Source organism: Acinonyx jubatus, chromosome D2 (assembly GCF_027475565.1).
Source record: "Acinonyx jubatus isolate Ajub_Pintada_27869175 chromosome D2, VMU_Ajub_asm_v1.0, whole genome shotgun sequence".
Lineage (NCBI taxonomy): Eukaryota > Metazoa > Chordata > Mammalia > Carnivora > Felidae > Acinonyx > Acinonyx jubatus.
The window spans coordinates 46,739,481-46,751,852 of NC_069393.1; the positions used below are offsets into that span (position 1 = coordinate 46,739,481).

Here is a 12,372-nt window from a genome sequence, read left to right on the forward strand (position 1 = left end):
CACTTGCAAACTCATTCATTTAAAGCACTTATCATGGTTTATAATGATATTGTAGCACTGTGTAGCAAATCATTATTTTTTTTTAAAGAAGTAGTGGAATTGCCCCCTAGTAAAAGACCTGTTCTGTTGACCGAGTGCCTAGAGAAGCTGAGGTAGGGTGAGACCCCAAAGGCATGCTTGTGGAAAGAGGGGCACTTGAATGCAGCTCTCCATGCGGCCTCACCCTGACCTTTGTCCTGCTGAGGGGTCCTAGGGTGTGGGCCAGCAGGGTTCCCCAGGCATGAGCCATCTACACCCCACCCTCACCCTGTGCACTACCTGTGCTGTTTGCGTAATCATTTTCTTTAAACGGGCTTACTGTATTTAATTACATTGTGTATCACTGTATGGTATCTGAAATCACGTTTTTGATTTGCTAGTTTTCTGATGTGAAATTAAAAGGTAGCTATGAAAAATATGTTCTTCAGTATGTCAACTAAACTCTTATTCTGTCACCCACCACTTCTCCTGATTCTGCCCTTTGTGAATTAGCGCTGTGACAGACAAGGGGATTTGGGAGGCCATGTGGTGAGGGAGAAGGGAGGGTGGAGGGGGGTGTCTGTGCTGCAGGAATGTGATGTGCAGCACCTGGCTGTCAGATGGCCCTCACTCCCAGGGTAATTTGGAGCTCAGGCTGGTGAAGGGAATGCGGCGAGGTACAGAATACAGCCTCGGAGTGAGTGGTGATTGCTTGTGGCACATCAGGGTGAAGTGATACGCTTCCCTGTTCAGGGGAATTGTACCACAATTGCCCCCTGCCTAAAGGCTGTCTCCTCACTCGGCATAGGGTATCCTTGGCATGAAGTGTCCTCATCTGTAACATAGACAAGGGGGCCCAGTGCAGCATATGTGAGGATTACATGAGTTCACACTTGTCCCACACTTAACTCTATGCCTGATGTTGTGCTCTGAATGCTGAACCAAACAGAGAAGAGAGGAATAAGCAGACCTCCATAAAGTACCTGGCAGAAGAAGGTAAAAGACAAGGGGCTGAGGTAGGGAATAACAAAGAACCAAAGTTTAGAAGGGCTGCTTGGGAGAGGTGTAGCTCAGGAGGAGGCACATAAGGCAGAACATAAACAGTGAAAAGGAGCCAGCCAGGATAGGATTAAACTGTTGAAAACTGGTTGTCCCCTCCTTGGGAAATCCGGGACATGAGGCATATATACTGGGAGTGATGACTGTTATAGTTGCCCAATTGCAGGGTGCCTGTAAACTGTGGGGCCATGTTGGCTGGGGGCCAACACTGAGGACCACTGTACATTGCCCTAAAATCTTTTAGAAGAAGGTTGGAATTCCCTGTGGGATGCTTGAACTCAGTACCACTAGAATTTTTTTTGTTAATGTTTATTTTAGAGAGAAAGAGAAAGACAGAGTACAGGCATGCTCAGGGGAGCGTCAGAGAGAGAGGGAGAGAAAGAATCCTAGGTCGCCTTCGTACTGTTGGTACGGAGCCTGATGTGAAGCTGCATCCCACCATCTGTGAGATCATGACCTGAGCTGAAATCAAGAGACAGATGCCTACCCAACTGAGCTACACCCAGGCGCCACTGGAGTTTTTTTTTAGATACCAGGAATTTGCTTAGGTCAGGCTCATCCTAAGGGCTGGACTTTCTAGAGCCTCTGCTCAGGCCTCTCATAACACCCAGATATGGCATTAATTTACAATGAGAGAAGCATTCTCATTTGACCCTGGGAATAGGACTTGGTCCAGGTGACACAATTTCTTAAGCAAGTTCATGATTGGTAGCACTTACAGGAAGATGGCAGTGGTAAGCTAGATCTGTATCATGAAGCCTGGAGCATGGGTATTGTCCTCTCTGCAGCCAGGCAGCTAGTCTTACTAGGCTGACATTGCTGAAGGCTGGTACCTAGTAGAATATTTTAGAGCTCTGCATAATTTTATTCAGATACCATGAGCATTATGTGCCTCTGGTTGATCAAATGTTCCTGGGTAGAAGTCAGACTGGACATGTGTAACAAACCCTTAAAATTATTGCTGTTCTGTTTTTTTGGCAAGCAAATCTCAGTGAATTTAAGCATTGACTCTCCTAGATCTCTCGAGTATTTTCTAGTTTTGACTGCCATCAGATAGGAATGAGTTATAGGAGGATGTCGTGTGTAGATGTAAATACAGCCCTAGGAGGGAGGCCACACACTGTGCTATGGTTGTCAAGACCAGTGTCTGCTTCTCTGTGCTTCTGAGTGCAAAGTTGATTGGAGACAGACTTAGGTTGCTCAGACTTACAGGTTAAGTACAAGGCAAAATATGCCTTTCCTAATTTATTCTGAAGAAAACATTTATCCCAAAGACAAGATACTTACTTTCCTGTGGCAGGAGCAGGGGAATGACTTGGAGGAATTGAGTGGCATCATCAACACAGTGTAGCCTCACTTGGGATCCTAATGGAGCGTCATGGGCAGTGTTTTGCTTTTGGCTCCCCTTTTGCAGAGACCATATTTGCATTTATTGTTTTCTTCTGACTGGTTACAGTTTAGTTTTGGGCTACAGCTTGGTCTCCAGTGGTTTCTTTTCAAAATTTGGTTCCGAGTCTTCTTGTGGGGGGAAAAGGCAGGGTTAAAACCAGTGTCGAATAACACCAGCAGGTTATTTATTTGCCTTTTCACTCTTACTCTCTCATGAATGCACAGTGGAGCTTCCAGCACGAGAGATGGCATCTTCTCTGAGACACTAGTGGAATATGTGCTGGTGGGCCTTGTGGCTTAAGGTCTTCAAGTATAGTAAAGATTGATTGATGTCACCCACATAAACACAAGCTCTTTGGGGACCTCAGTAATTTTTTAGAGCATAAAGGGGTCCTAAGACCAACAAGTTTGAGAACCTGTTTTACACCTACGAATAGGCAGTCACTCCAGAGTGTACTTGTTTTATTCATTCAGCTGTACGTGAACACCTACTGTGTGCCAGGCACTACACTAGGCTAAACAGCAGCAGCTTCTGAGTTAGCATATTATTACAGAAACATCTTTTTATGAACCTTGATAACTGCTATGACAGAATTGAACCAGGGTAACAAGTACAGTAAAAACCACTTTTTGAGGAGCAACCTGTGGAGGGGCCAGTCATGCAGCGTGAGGTGTTGGAGCGGCCCCAGGAGGGGCAAGGGGGGAGGGTGGAGTGCTGGGTGACCCAGTACCATGATTTTGGATCTTTATATGGTTATACTTGTACGTTCTGGGAATGTGAAACCATCTTTGCTCAGAAATCATTGCCATCAGCGTAGTTTATTGAAAGCAAGCTATATTTGTAAGGTTCCCAACAGTAGCTGGAAGCCTACTTTAGGAGATGAGCCATGAGAAGGTTCCTTCAGCTGTTGCTTTGCCTCTGACAGTACTGTGATATATGCCCCTCATTGTGCTGGGGACGTAGTAGTATTCACGTAGTTCTAACTCTCTCTAAAAGGGCACCGAAGAAAAGAATTCAGTGTTAGTGTTACTTGCTAGGCAGTGCTGAGAGTCGTTTATAATGGAACTCATTTTATAATTCAGTAGTTTTTAGTGCACACTCTCCTCCATGAATCCTATATTGTATATATTCTATATTTACTTTCTTAGTGGTCAGTTTTAATTGCCATTGTGAAAGCTTGTTCTTGGCACAGCCCTTCATCAAGAGTCAACATGTATTTATCAGAGCAGCCACAGAACTGGCCTCTCCTTCAATGGTAGCTCATTTTTGCAGTTGAATACAACTGGGTATTTATTTATAGAAATCAGAGTCTGTTATAAGGAAGCATTTGTTTTCACAGAGCAACTTCTGTGCTGAGCAGAAAGTTTACTGAAATGCAGTTGCAGCCTGTACTGCAGAGTACAAACACCAAGTGAGACTCTATTTGGCTTTATTATGTGAAGTCAGGCCTGCTGAGGTGGCAGTAAGGGACAGATTATTATCTCGTGGTTTGAGAGGGAGTGAGGATGGGCAGTAGCCTTTAGTAACGTACCGAGCAATAAGTGAACGTAAGCTGGTCTGGTAAGCACGATTTCTAAAATGCCCCATCCTAATGTCCAGAACCCGTGAATCATGAGACGTCATTCCCACGATGTTATATTGTATGAGTGGAATCATGTGAGCTCTTAAAAGCAGAGTACTTTCTCTGGCTGGTGGCAGAAGAGGACACGAGAGATTAGAAGTAAGAGTGGACTTGAACATGGAAGGGATTGATGGGGCCTGCAGGTGGCCCCCAACTTGGGACAGCCTGCAGGGAACTGGATCTTGCCAACAATGAATGAATGTGAAGTGTATTCTTCCCCAGGGCCTCCAGAAAGGTGGGAGGCCCTGAGCAGAGGCCCGTCACACTGTGTGCCAGATTATAAATTCGTGTGGTTTTAAGCCACTAAGTTTGTGGCAATTTGTTACACAGCAATAGAAACCTAACACAGCTGGCAAATGCTGTCCTTGTAAAGGAAAGCCCCTCTCTCTTGGATGCTGTCAGAGCCCTCACCTCTGAAATCTGTGCTGATGGTATAAATTGCTCTCTTGATTAGCCATCTTCTTCTCTAACTTGTTTTGATATTTTGTATTTTCTTTGTGGAAATACAGTAATGACTTCAAATTATTTTGACCATGATCCTTGGTAAGAAATAGTTTTTACATTGAAACTCAGTTCACTCACAAACACAACTGAAAGACAAATTTCCTCCAAAAGACTTCATCCTTGTGATGTCAGATGCATTCTGACATCTTCTATTTTATTTCGTTTTTTAAAAATGTAGATTATGACTCACTAGACCAGTTTCTTTCCTGGTTTTCCCAGAGTTGGAAATCGATACAGTTGGTTGTGCTTCTGTAGTTTTATTTTACTTCTTAAACTTTTAATCACATGTTATTTTTTAAAAATCAATTTGTAGTTAGGAAATACCTACTGATGGTAAAAGTGGTGTCATGGTTGGGAAGGGTCTCCATTGAAGTACTTGTTTCTCCTGCCCAGGGTCCCTGGCCTCCTTCCACATGTCAGAGCAAACCACTGTTAGGAGCCTTGAAGTGTGCACCCTTCCCCTGATAAATAGTCTGCACAGGCCCACACACAGAGCATGGCCCTCCCCTCTGCCCATTCCCTCCTTGTGCCCAGTATGGACTCCGCTCCAAGCCCAGGGGCACTGAGGTTATGGCAGGCGACTGTTCCCACAAACAATGCTGAGCAAACCTCTCTGTACATATGTGTGAGGATGGATTCCTGAAAGGAGAATTGCTGGGCCCAAGTGAACGTGCATTTGTAATTTAGAATCTAATTGCCACATTGCTATCTTGTGAAGTTCAGCCGTTTGCTTTCCCACCAGCGGTGTATAAGCATGGCTGTTCTCCCGCACTTTTGCCAACACGGGTATTCTGTGATTTAAAAAACAGACTTTTGTTGTTGATAGTACATTTTGTTATAGTTTTAATTTGTATTTCTCACTGTAAGAGAGGGTAAGGTAAGCATCTTTTTATGTTTTAAGAGTCGTCTGTACTTTCCCAATTTTTTCTGTTAAGTTTGAGGTCAATTGTAAATAGGGGCCTTACTTGTCTCTTACCCTCCTTTACCCAGTCTTTCTTCAAATTGCTCCTGGCTTAAAATCAAATGAACCTAGAGGCTCCTGGGTGGCTCGGTCAGTTAAGCGGCTGACTCTTGATCTTGGCTCAGGTCATGGTTTCATGATTTGTGGGATGGAGTCCTGAGTCGGGCTGTGTGCTGACAGCAGATTCTCTCTACCCCTCTCCCCCGCTCGGGATTCTCTCCCTGTCTCCCGCTCTCTCTCCGTCTCTCTGTCTCTCTCTCCCTCTCTCTGCCCCTCTCCCTTTGCCCTTCTTCCACTCTCTCAAAATATAAATAAATAAACTTAAAAAAAAAAAAAAGCAAATGAACCCAACCAGACCATTTCTTGTGGCCCTGTACCTGTTGATGTAAATCAGAGAGTGAATTTACTTTTGTTAGGAGCCTGAGACCTCAGATGTTTAAAAGAAGCTTTGCTGATAAAAGAAGGCCCAGTGGAAGTTTGCAGCAGAGAAGAAAGAGGAGGTGGCAGAGAAGGGGGTTGGGAAGCAACCTAGTGGAAGGAGCGAGGGAAGGAAGTGAAGCAGGAGAGCCGGGAAAGGTACGGCTGGTGTCTTGCAGAGGGAAAGTCCCTCTGATGTAAAATTGTTAAGTTCCTGCCACGGACTGAGAAGTGTACTCGCTGAGTCTGCCCTTTGAATGGCAGTAAGTTCTAGCAAAAAGAAACAGGGAGAATGAAGTGCCAGCTTCTACCGAGGCTACATGGGAAGTTTTCTTTTGGTTGTTTCTGACAGCCTTGATGAAATCATTTAAAACAGTGAGTTATATGATAGGGAAGGGCAACCACTGAGTGACTTGAGTAGTGCAAAACAAATTGTCTAAAATTGTCATTCCTAAGAAATAAAATCAACTGGGAATGAAATCTCTATGTAATCCAGAGGTTTATTTTGTGTAGTTGATTATGACATCTTAAGAAGAGGGGTTTTTATGAAATTTTTTTTGTGGTGAGATTGCTTTACATTTTTTTTTCTTTTCTTTCTCCAAAATCTGTTTATTGGGATAGTTTCCCATTCATGTTGATTCAGGGTGCTTTCAGTGCTGCTTCCGTCTGAAGGAGTGTCCTTCTGTGAGCCTTGCCGATCCTCTGTGGGCTGGCACAGGACGGTGGAGCAACCCACACACAACACCACTTTGCACGTGTCTGAACACATGGTGATTTTGTAGCACCCTGGGCACCTCACGTCCAGGAAGTAGGAGCTGGGGCTCTGCACCAGGCACTTCTTGTGCTTCCTCTTGTCTTCTGAGGGCGGATGCAGGAGGCCCTTTGCCGAGGGGCCTGTTCTCCGGGGCAGGTCATCACTGCAGGAAGCTGTTTTACACTCCTTTCCATGACCACAAAGTCTCTTGTTTGAGAACCGACAGAGAGCTCCAGGAGCACGTGGCTTTCATTTTGTTGACACGTAATTTTCTCATTATGAACATTTACACATACTTTCATCAACAGCAGTCCTGTGTGGTCTGATCTTGTGGAGGAGAAAGGGTGTTCTCCTTTTCCCTTAAGGTGAGTGCTGTTGCCCCATAACCTCCCCCATGCCACCAGCCTGCTGCCTCGGGAAGAGTGAAAGAGCTGTCCAGGGGACTGCCAGCCCCTTGACTTACCTTGACTCCCCCGGTTGGACCCTGGTGCTGTATTTGAACTGTATTTGTAGGCTTCCTTTTGTCCTTGCTGTTGACGATCAGTCCAGCCTCTGAAATCCTCGTTGGTAGGTTGATAGGTGTTTTATTCAGCTGGATACCAGCTACGAGTTAAGCTCTGTAAAGTCGTTGATGCTATGCTTTGGTGATTGTTTTACACGAGAACTGGTCCTGAGATTCAGCAGGTGCTCCTCTTCAGCTGATAACAGCCGGAACCTCTTATGGAAGCTCTCATGGCCCCACGAATCTTGCTAGTTTTCTCATTCAGCTGGCATAAGGCATTTGTTGGTTTGTATTCATATAAAACAGCAGTAAGTAGATAGTTAAAATTTCCTTGAAAATCATGATCTAATAAGAGAAAAATTTTCTCTGTACTTGGGAGGCTTGTTGAGGCTTGGACATTTATCAGCTTGCTGAAAAGTGTCTCATGATATTTTTTGTGGCATTGGAGAGAATGAAATGAGGACAGGGGCCCAGACAGAGGATGCTGAGCCTGTTCCTGTTTCCCAGATAAGCAGACAAGGGTCTTGGGACCTTGTCACCATCTCATAGGTGTGACGCTCTGCTCTAAGTACAGACGTGACTGTGTGCGTTCCCAGGAGTCCACCTGAGACGCGAAATTCGTGGGGAAGTGATCCCAGGTCCTGTTGTGTGTGCGGACTGTCTGGCTGCCTACTGGGTGCAGGCCTTGTTCTCCTCTGAGGCTCTTCGCCCCTGCCTCCAAGCACTCCCCCGTTGCGGGTGTGTAATGATGCAATCACCACCCAGACTTCCCTTTTGGACATGGATCACTTGAATTCAGAGCAGGAATGAGAGGCCATTTTCCCTTGATTTCAGCTTCCTGTCTGAGACCCATCTCTTCCCAGGACGCTGAATATTTTCCACATTTAGTTAGAACATGTGGATACGTTGGTGACTCAGAAGATGTGCTAGTTGAGTAACACTGCATGATTTTAGCATATACATGCTGTATGATATCATGTAACTTCCTGGACCAGGTTTCAGGCTGAGCTGGATTTGAAGTGACATTTAATTCTCTTGCTAGGGAGCAGGAATAGTGGTCCATGGAAGCCCTCAATCAGAGTGCCAGTCCTGGCTCTCTTCGGGTGGGTGCATTTGCTGGAGAAGGCGGATGGGGAGAGCTTCTGGACAGTGGTGCTGCCTGTCTTGGTGGCTGGCCCGTGGCAGGGGTTCTGTAACTTGAGTGCCGGGATGAGAGCACACCCGTGGAGATCGCACTTAGCAAGAGTGGAGGCTAAGCCTCAGCCGGGGAATTGTGGGCCAAAGTGGGGCTCTTCAAAACAAGGAGCAGTACTGAAGGCTACGTGGGGGGCCTGGGGAAGGTAGGGAGGTGATGTGGGCTTGCTCTTGGTAATGGACTCATAGTACTGTTTTCATGTGGCTGTTTGGGTTGTGTTGTGTGGGGCACATGCTCACTCAGGCTGACTGTCTGAGGAGGGAGGAACACATTTATGTGAATATGTATGGTGCTCTGAGGGCTGTAGGAACGCAGGAATTGGCAGTCTAGAGAAGGCAAGGACCACACAGAGGTTGTAGGAGGCTGGGGGACCCTTTAGCAGTGGCTCTGCTTCCTCAGCTCAGGTACACCCTTATATTCTTGTTCCTCTCCTTCCACTTCTCTTCTTATTATGGTGCTTTCTCACCTTCCTAGAGCTCTTGTCTCATTTTGGGTTATTCACAGCCCCTCAGTACTCCTGGTCTATGCCATGACTTTGTGGTATACGTTCTTTCAAATTTAAGTTTTCTTATTTTTCTTAATTCCCAATCCCATGACTAGGACTCTTGGGAGCCTTCTGTGCTCAGCCCCCTTCTGGGCCCTGGGTTGAGCTATGGATTGGTGGCTCTGTGGTTAGCTAGTCTCTTTTTTGTGTAAAGAGCTCTGATAGGGTAGCAAGGTTTCATGGACCCAGTGTGAGGTGAGTAGTAGAGAGCACTCACAGCCTGCTACCCTTGATTAGGCTCATCCCCAGAACCAGGTTAAATAAAGAGTGCCAGGTGGGAAAGGTGAGCACTGGCATTGTCGGCACCTCACATTTCTTTTGCATTTGCATATACCATCTAGTACTTGGTTCCTCCCTCCCTCCCTCCCTCCCTCCTTCCCTTCCTTCTCCCTTCCCTCCCTCCCCCCACCTCATGCCCAGCCTGGGGCTTGAACTCACAACCCTGAGATCAAGAGTCACATGCTCTACCTGCTGAGCCAGCCAGGAGCCCCTCTGTCTAGTACTTGGTTTCTTGATTTATGTATGAACTAATTAAATTTAGATGCTCAGGAAATAAAGGACCACTGAATCTGCAGGAGATCGGTATTACTGCTCTGAAGTCTTAAATATTTCTTGGCTACACTTTGACCCACATAAAGGGAAAGAGTGCTGTTTGATTTGTTTGGTCTCAACTCATAGGGACCTAATGGATGTTATTCACTGAACAGTAGGAAGGGCAGATGTTCTTAGATTCTCCATCCATTGCCGTTCAGAAGGGGATGGTGTTCACTGTCCCCTTTACTCTTTCCTCTGAAACTGACTGGAGGTGTGTCGTTGCAGGCTGGGGGTTCTTCGCTGGCGTCGGCTCCAGTGTCCGCCTTCTCTCGCACTTCTGTCACGCCATCCAATCAGGACATCTGCAGGTAACGCTCTGCTTCAGATGTTGCCGTGGTTCACGTGACATCCCAGAAATAAGCATTAGTGCCTGTAGGTTCTCGATTTTCCATTTGCTTGGTCAGAATGCCTTTGCTCTAAACAGCTGGCCCAATTTTATGTGCTGTTTGCTCACCAAGTTACCACATGAGTCTCATTTCTTCACTTTGATGTCTATTCTCTTTTAAGATTGTTTTTTACTTTCTGTGCTTTTATTCCACTGTTCTCTGCATGCAGTTCCAGTGCAGTGTGTTCTGAGTGTTGTCACCAAAGTCCCGTGCAGTCTGCCGTTGTCTTGAAAGCTCCTCAATGCCAGAGTTCTCTGACACAAGGGCTCACTGTGACAGTTATCTGTAAAGACACATTGTCAAAGAGAAATTCCTGTGGTTCAGAATGGACCCAGGCCTTGAAGCCTGCTGACAATACCAAAGCCAGAAGAATACTAAAGTTCTCAAAATCCCTAAACGATGTGGGTGAGAAGCCCCAGAACACTTCGGAAAGTTTTGACTATGTGGAAAGAACTCGCTCCGAAGGGAAATTGATACTCCCTCAAGATCCAGGTCTCAGGATTAACAGGTTCCATCAGAAGGAGAAAAAAGTGCAGCATCACAAACCTCTTGGCAGTTCCAAACATTCTTGCGTTTCATCCCTTTCTGCCAACCGTTCAGTTGCCTCAGAGGTGGAAGCTGGCAAGGGGGGCATCCACGTCCCTCTTTTGGAAGAGAGAGCGGATGCTGAAGCTGTGTCCAGGAGCCGGCGACTGCTCCGGTACCTGTTCTCGCTCTCGCACGGCTCGAGCGCCAGCAGCCTGCACAGGTTCCATGAGCTGGAGGGCTGTGCTGTGCCCCTGCACACCGCCAAGTCCTCCAGCGGGCTGGCAGGGAGCATGGGCTTCTGCTCCGATGAAATGGGAGACGACGATGTCTTTGAGGACAGCGCATCTGCAAAATGGAAGAACAAGGTCCTGCGGGCACCCCTCTGCTCAGTGGAGAAGGACAGTGACCTGGATTGTCCTTCTCCCCCCTCTGAAAAATGCCCCCCCATATCTCCTGTATCCACATCAGGGGATGCCTGCAGGTTGGTTTGCCAAGAACCATCATTCTGGCCATCTCTGCTCCCCATACCTCTGTGGCCTCATCTTGCTTTAATATGTGAAGTTTCAGGAAAATGAAGTAATGGGTGGTTATAGACAATTGTGGGTTAATAATTTTCTCCAGAAGAATGGAGTCTTGGTATCATTTGAAAAACCAATTTTTATGACATGGGTCCCAAGGTAGTTTCACAGATGATAAAAGAGGGAGAAGCTACACATATTAAAGGCCAAGCTGACTCTTCTCAACCAAAACTAAGTAGACTTTGCTTAAGGAGATTGGAAGAAAGAAAATAGTATCTCCAGTTTTCCAGCTTGATGATCTAGACGTTAAGCTTTGGCGGCCCCTCTCAGCCTCATTTTTGCACTTTGTTCCACTTGCAACACAGTGTGCATGGGAAGAGGCCGTTCTTCAGTACCATCTGCCTTCCTTCTTTTTAACTTGGATGCAGCCACCTCTGCCCTCATCCTTTCTCCACTTCCGCCCTTTGTCTTCCTGTGTGCAAGCATCCTGGTCTGGCCTCCGGAACCTTTCAGAATTTGCTTTTTGTCACCAGGCTCATACTTTCCCCATTCTAGCCTTTCCCTGGGCGCCCCTTCTCCAGGCCAGCTGGTACATTTCTAACAGTTGTCTCCGAAACCTCTCTCACAGAAACAAAGAGCTGAGAGTCTGGCCAGGGCCAGGACCTGGCTGCCCCCAGGTCAGGTGTCCCTACTTGCTCTCCAGCTGTTGGAAGAGACCCTTCTATTTCTCACAAGTCTAAGTTCTTTGAGGTTAGTAGCTATATCCTCTTGTATGCACCCTTAGAAGCCATGAATGGTTTAAAATTCTCATTTCCTCAAAAAAGAAATAAAATTGCAGCCCCTTATCATGGGGTTTTTGGGTCCAAGAGAGGTTCTGTGTTTTCTCTGTTTACTCTCTGAGGGAGGACGGAGACGTGTAGTTGTGTGTGAAGGTGAAATTAGTGATTATAGATAAAAAGCAGATTTATCATCTTTTTAAGTCACTGGTAATTTTGGAAGGTAGAGTGCTGGTTTTGTTTCACACAGAAATTTTTTCCCCTAATTATTTTAACATGTTCTGAAAGATGCTTCCATGTTGCCTTAAATTCGTCTTTCAGTGACATTTTTAAATCTTCCCAAAAATGACTGCTTTGTCATTTCTTATATCATTTTTTCCTCTCTGATGCCAAATGCCATCCAGACTTTCCATGTTGGTACGGTAAGCTAGAAGCTCTTAGCTTGTAGTAATCGTTCTCATCCGTGTCTGTGCATTTTTGTGCTTGTAGTCGTTTCTGTGATGTTTGTCGCTGAAAGTTTTCTTTGGGGGGGGATTGACCTTCCCCCGAAGCGTCCTCTTCCCCTGTCGTGTGGCCCTCCCGGTAATGACTGGCCTTCCTTTGCT

General features: G+C 46.1%; 1 protein-coding gene across 15 annotated transcripts in view; it reads left to right on the forward strand.

The window, feature by feature from the left end:
- The window catches only part of MARCHF8 (membrane associated ring-CH-type finger 8), a 123,659-nt gene that overhangs the window by 104,812 nt on the left and 6,475 nt on the right, over nt 1-12,372 (forward strand). For 14 of the 15 annotated variants that reach the window (XM_027062557.2, XM_053207426.1, XM_027062554.2 and 11 more), the window contains 2 exons: nt 9,785-9,867; nt 10,115-10,954. In XM_027062557.2, the coding sequence (XP_026918358.1) occupies nt 9,785-9,867; nt 10,115-10,954 (923 nt within the window). The remainder of the gene's footprint in view (nt 1-9,784; nt 9,868-10,114; nt 10,955-12,372) is intronic. The other variant, XM_015087890.3, reaches the window with a different exon arrangement.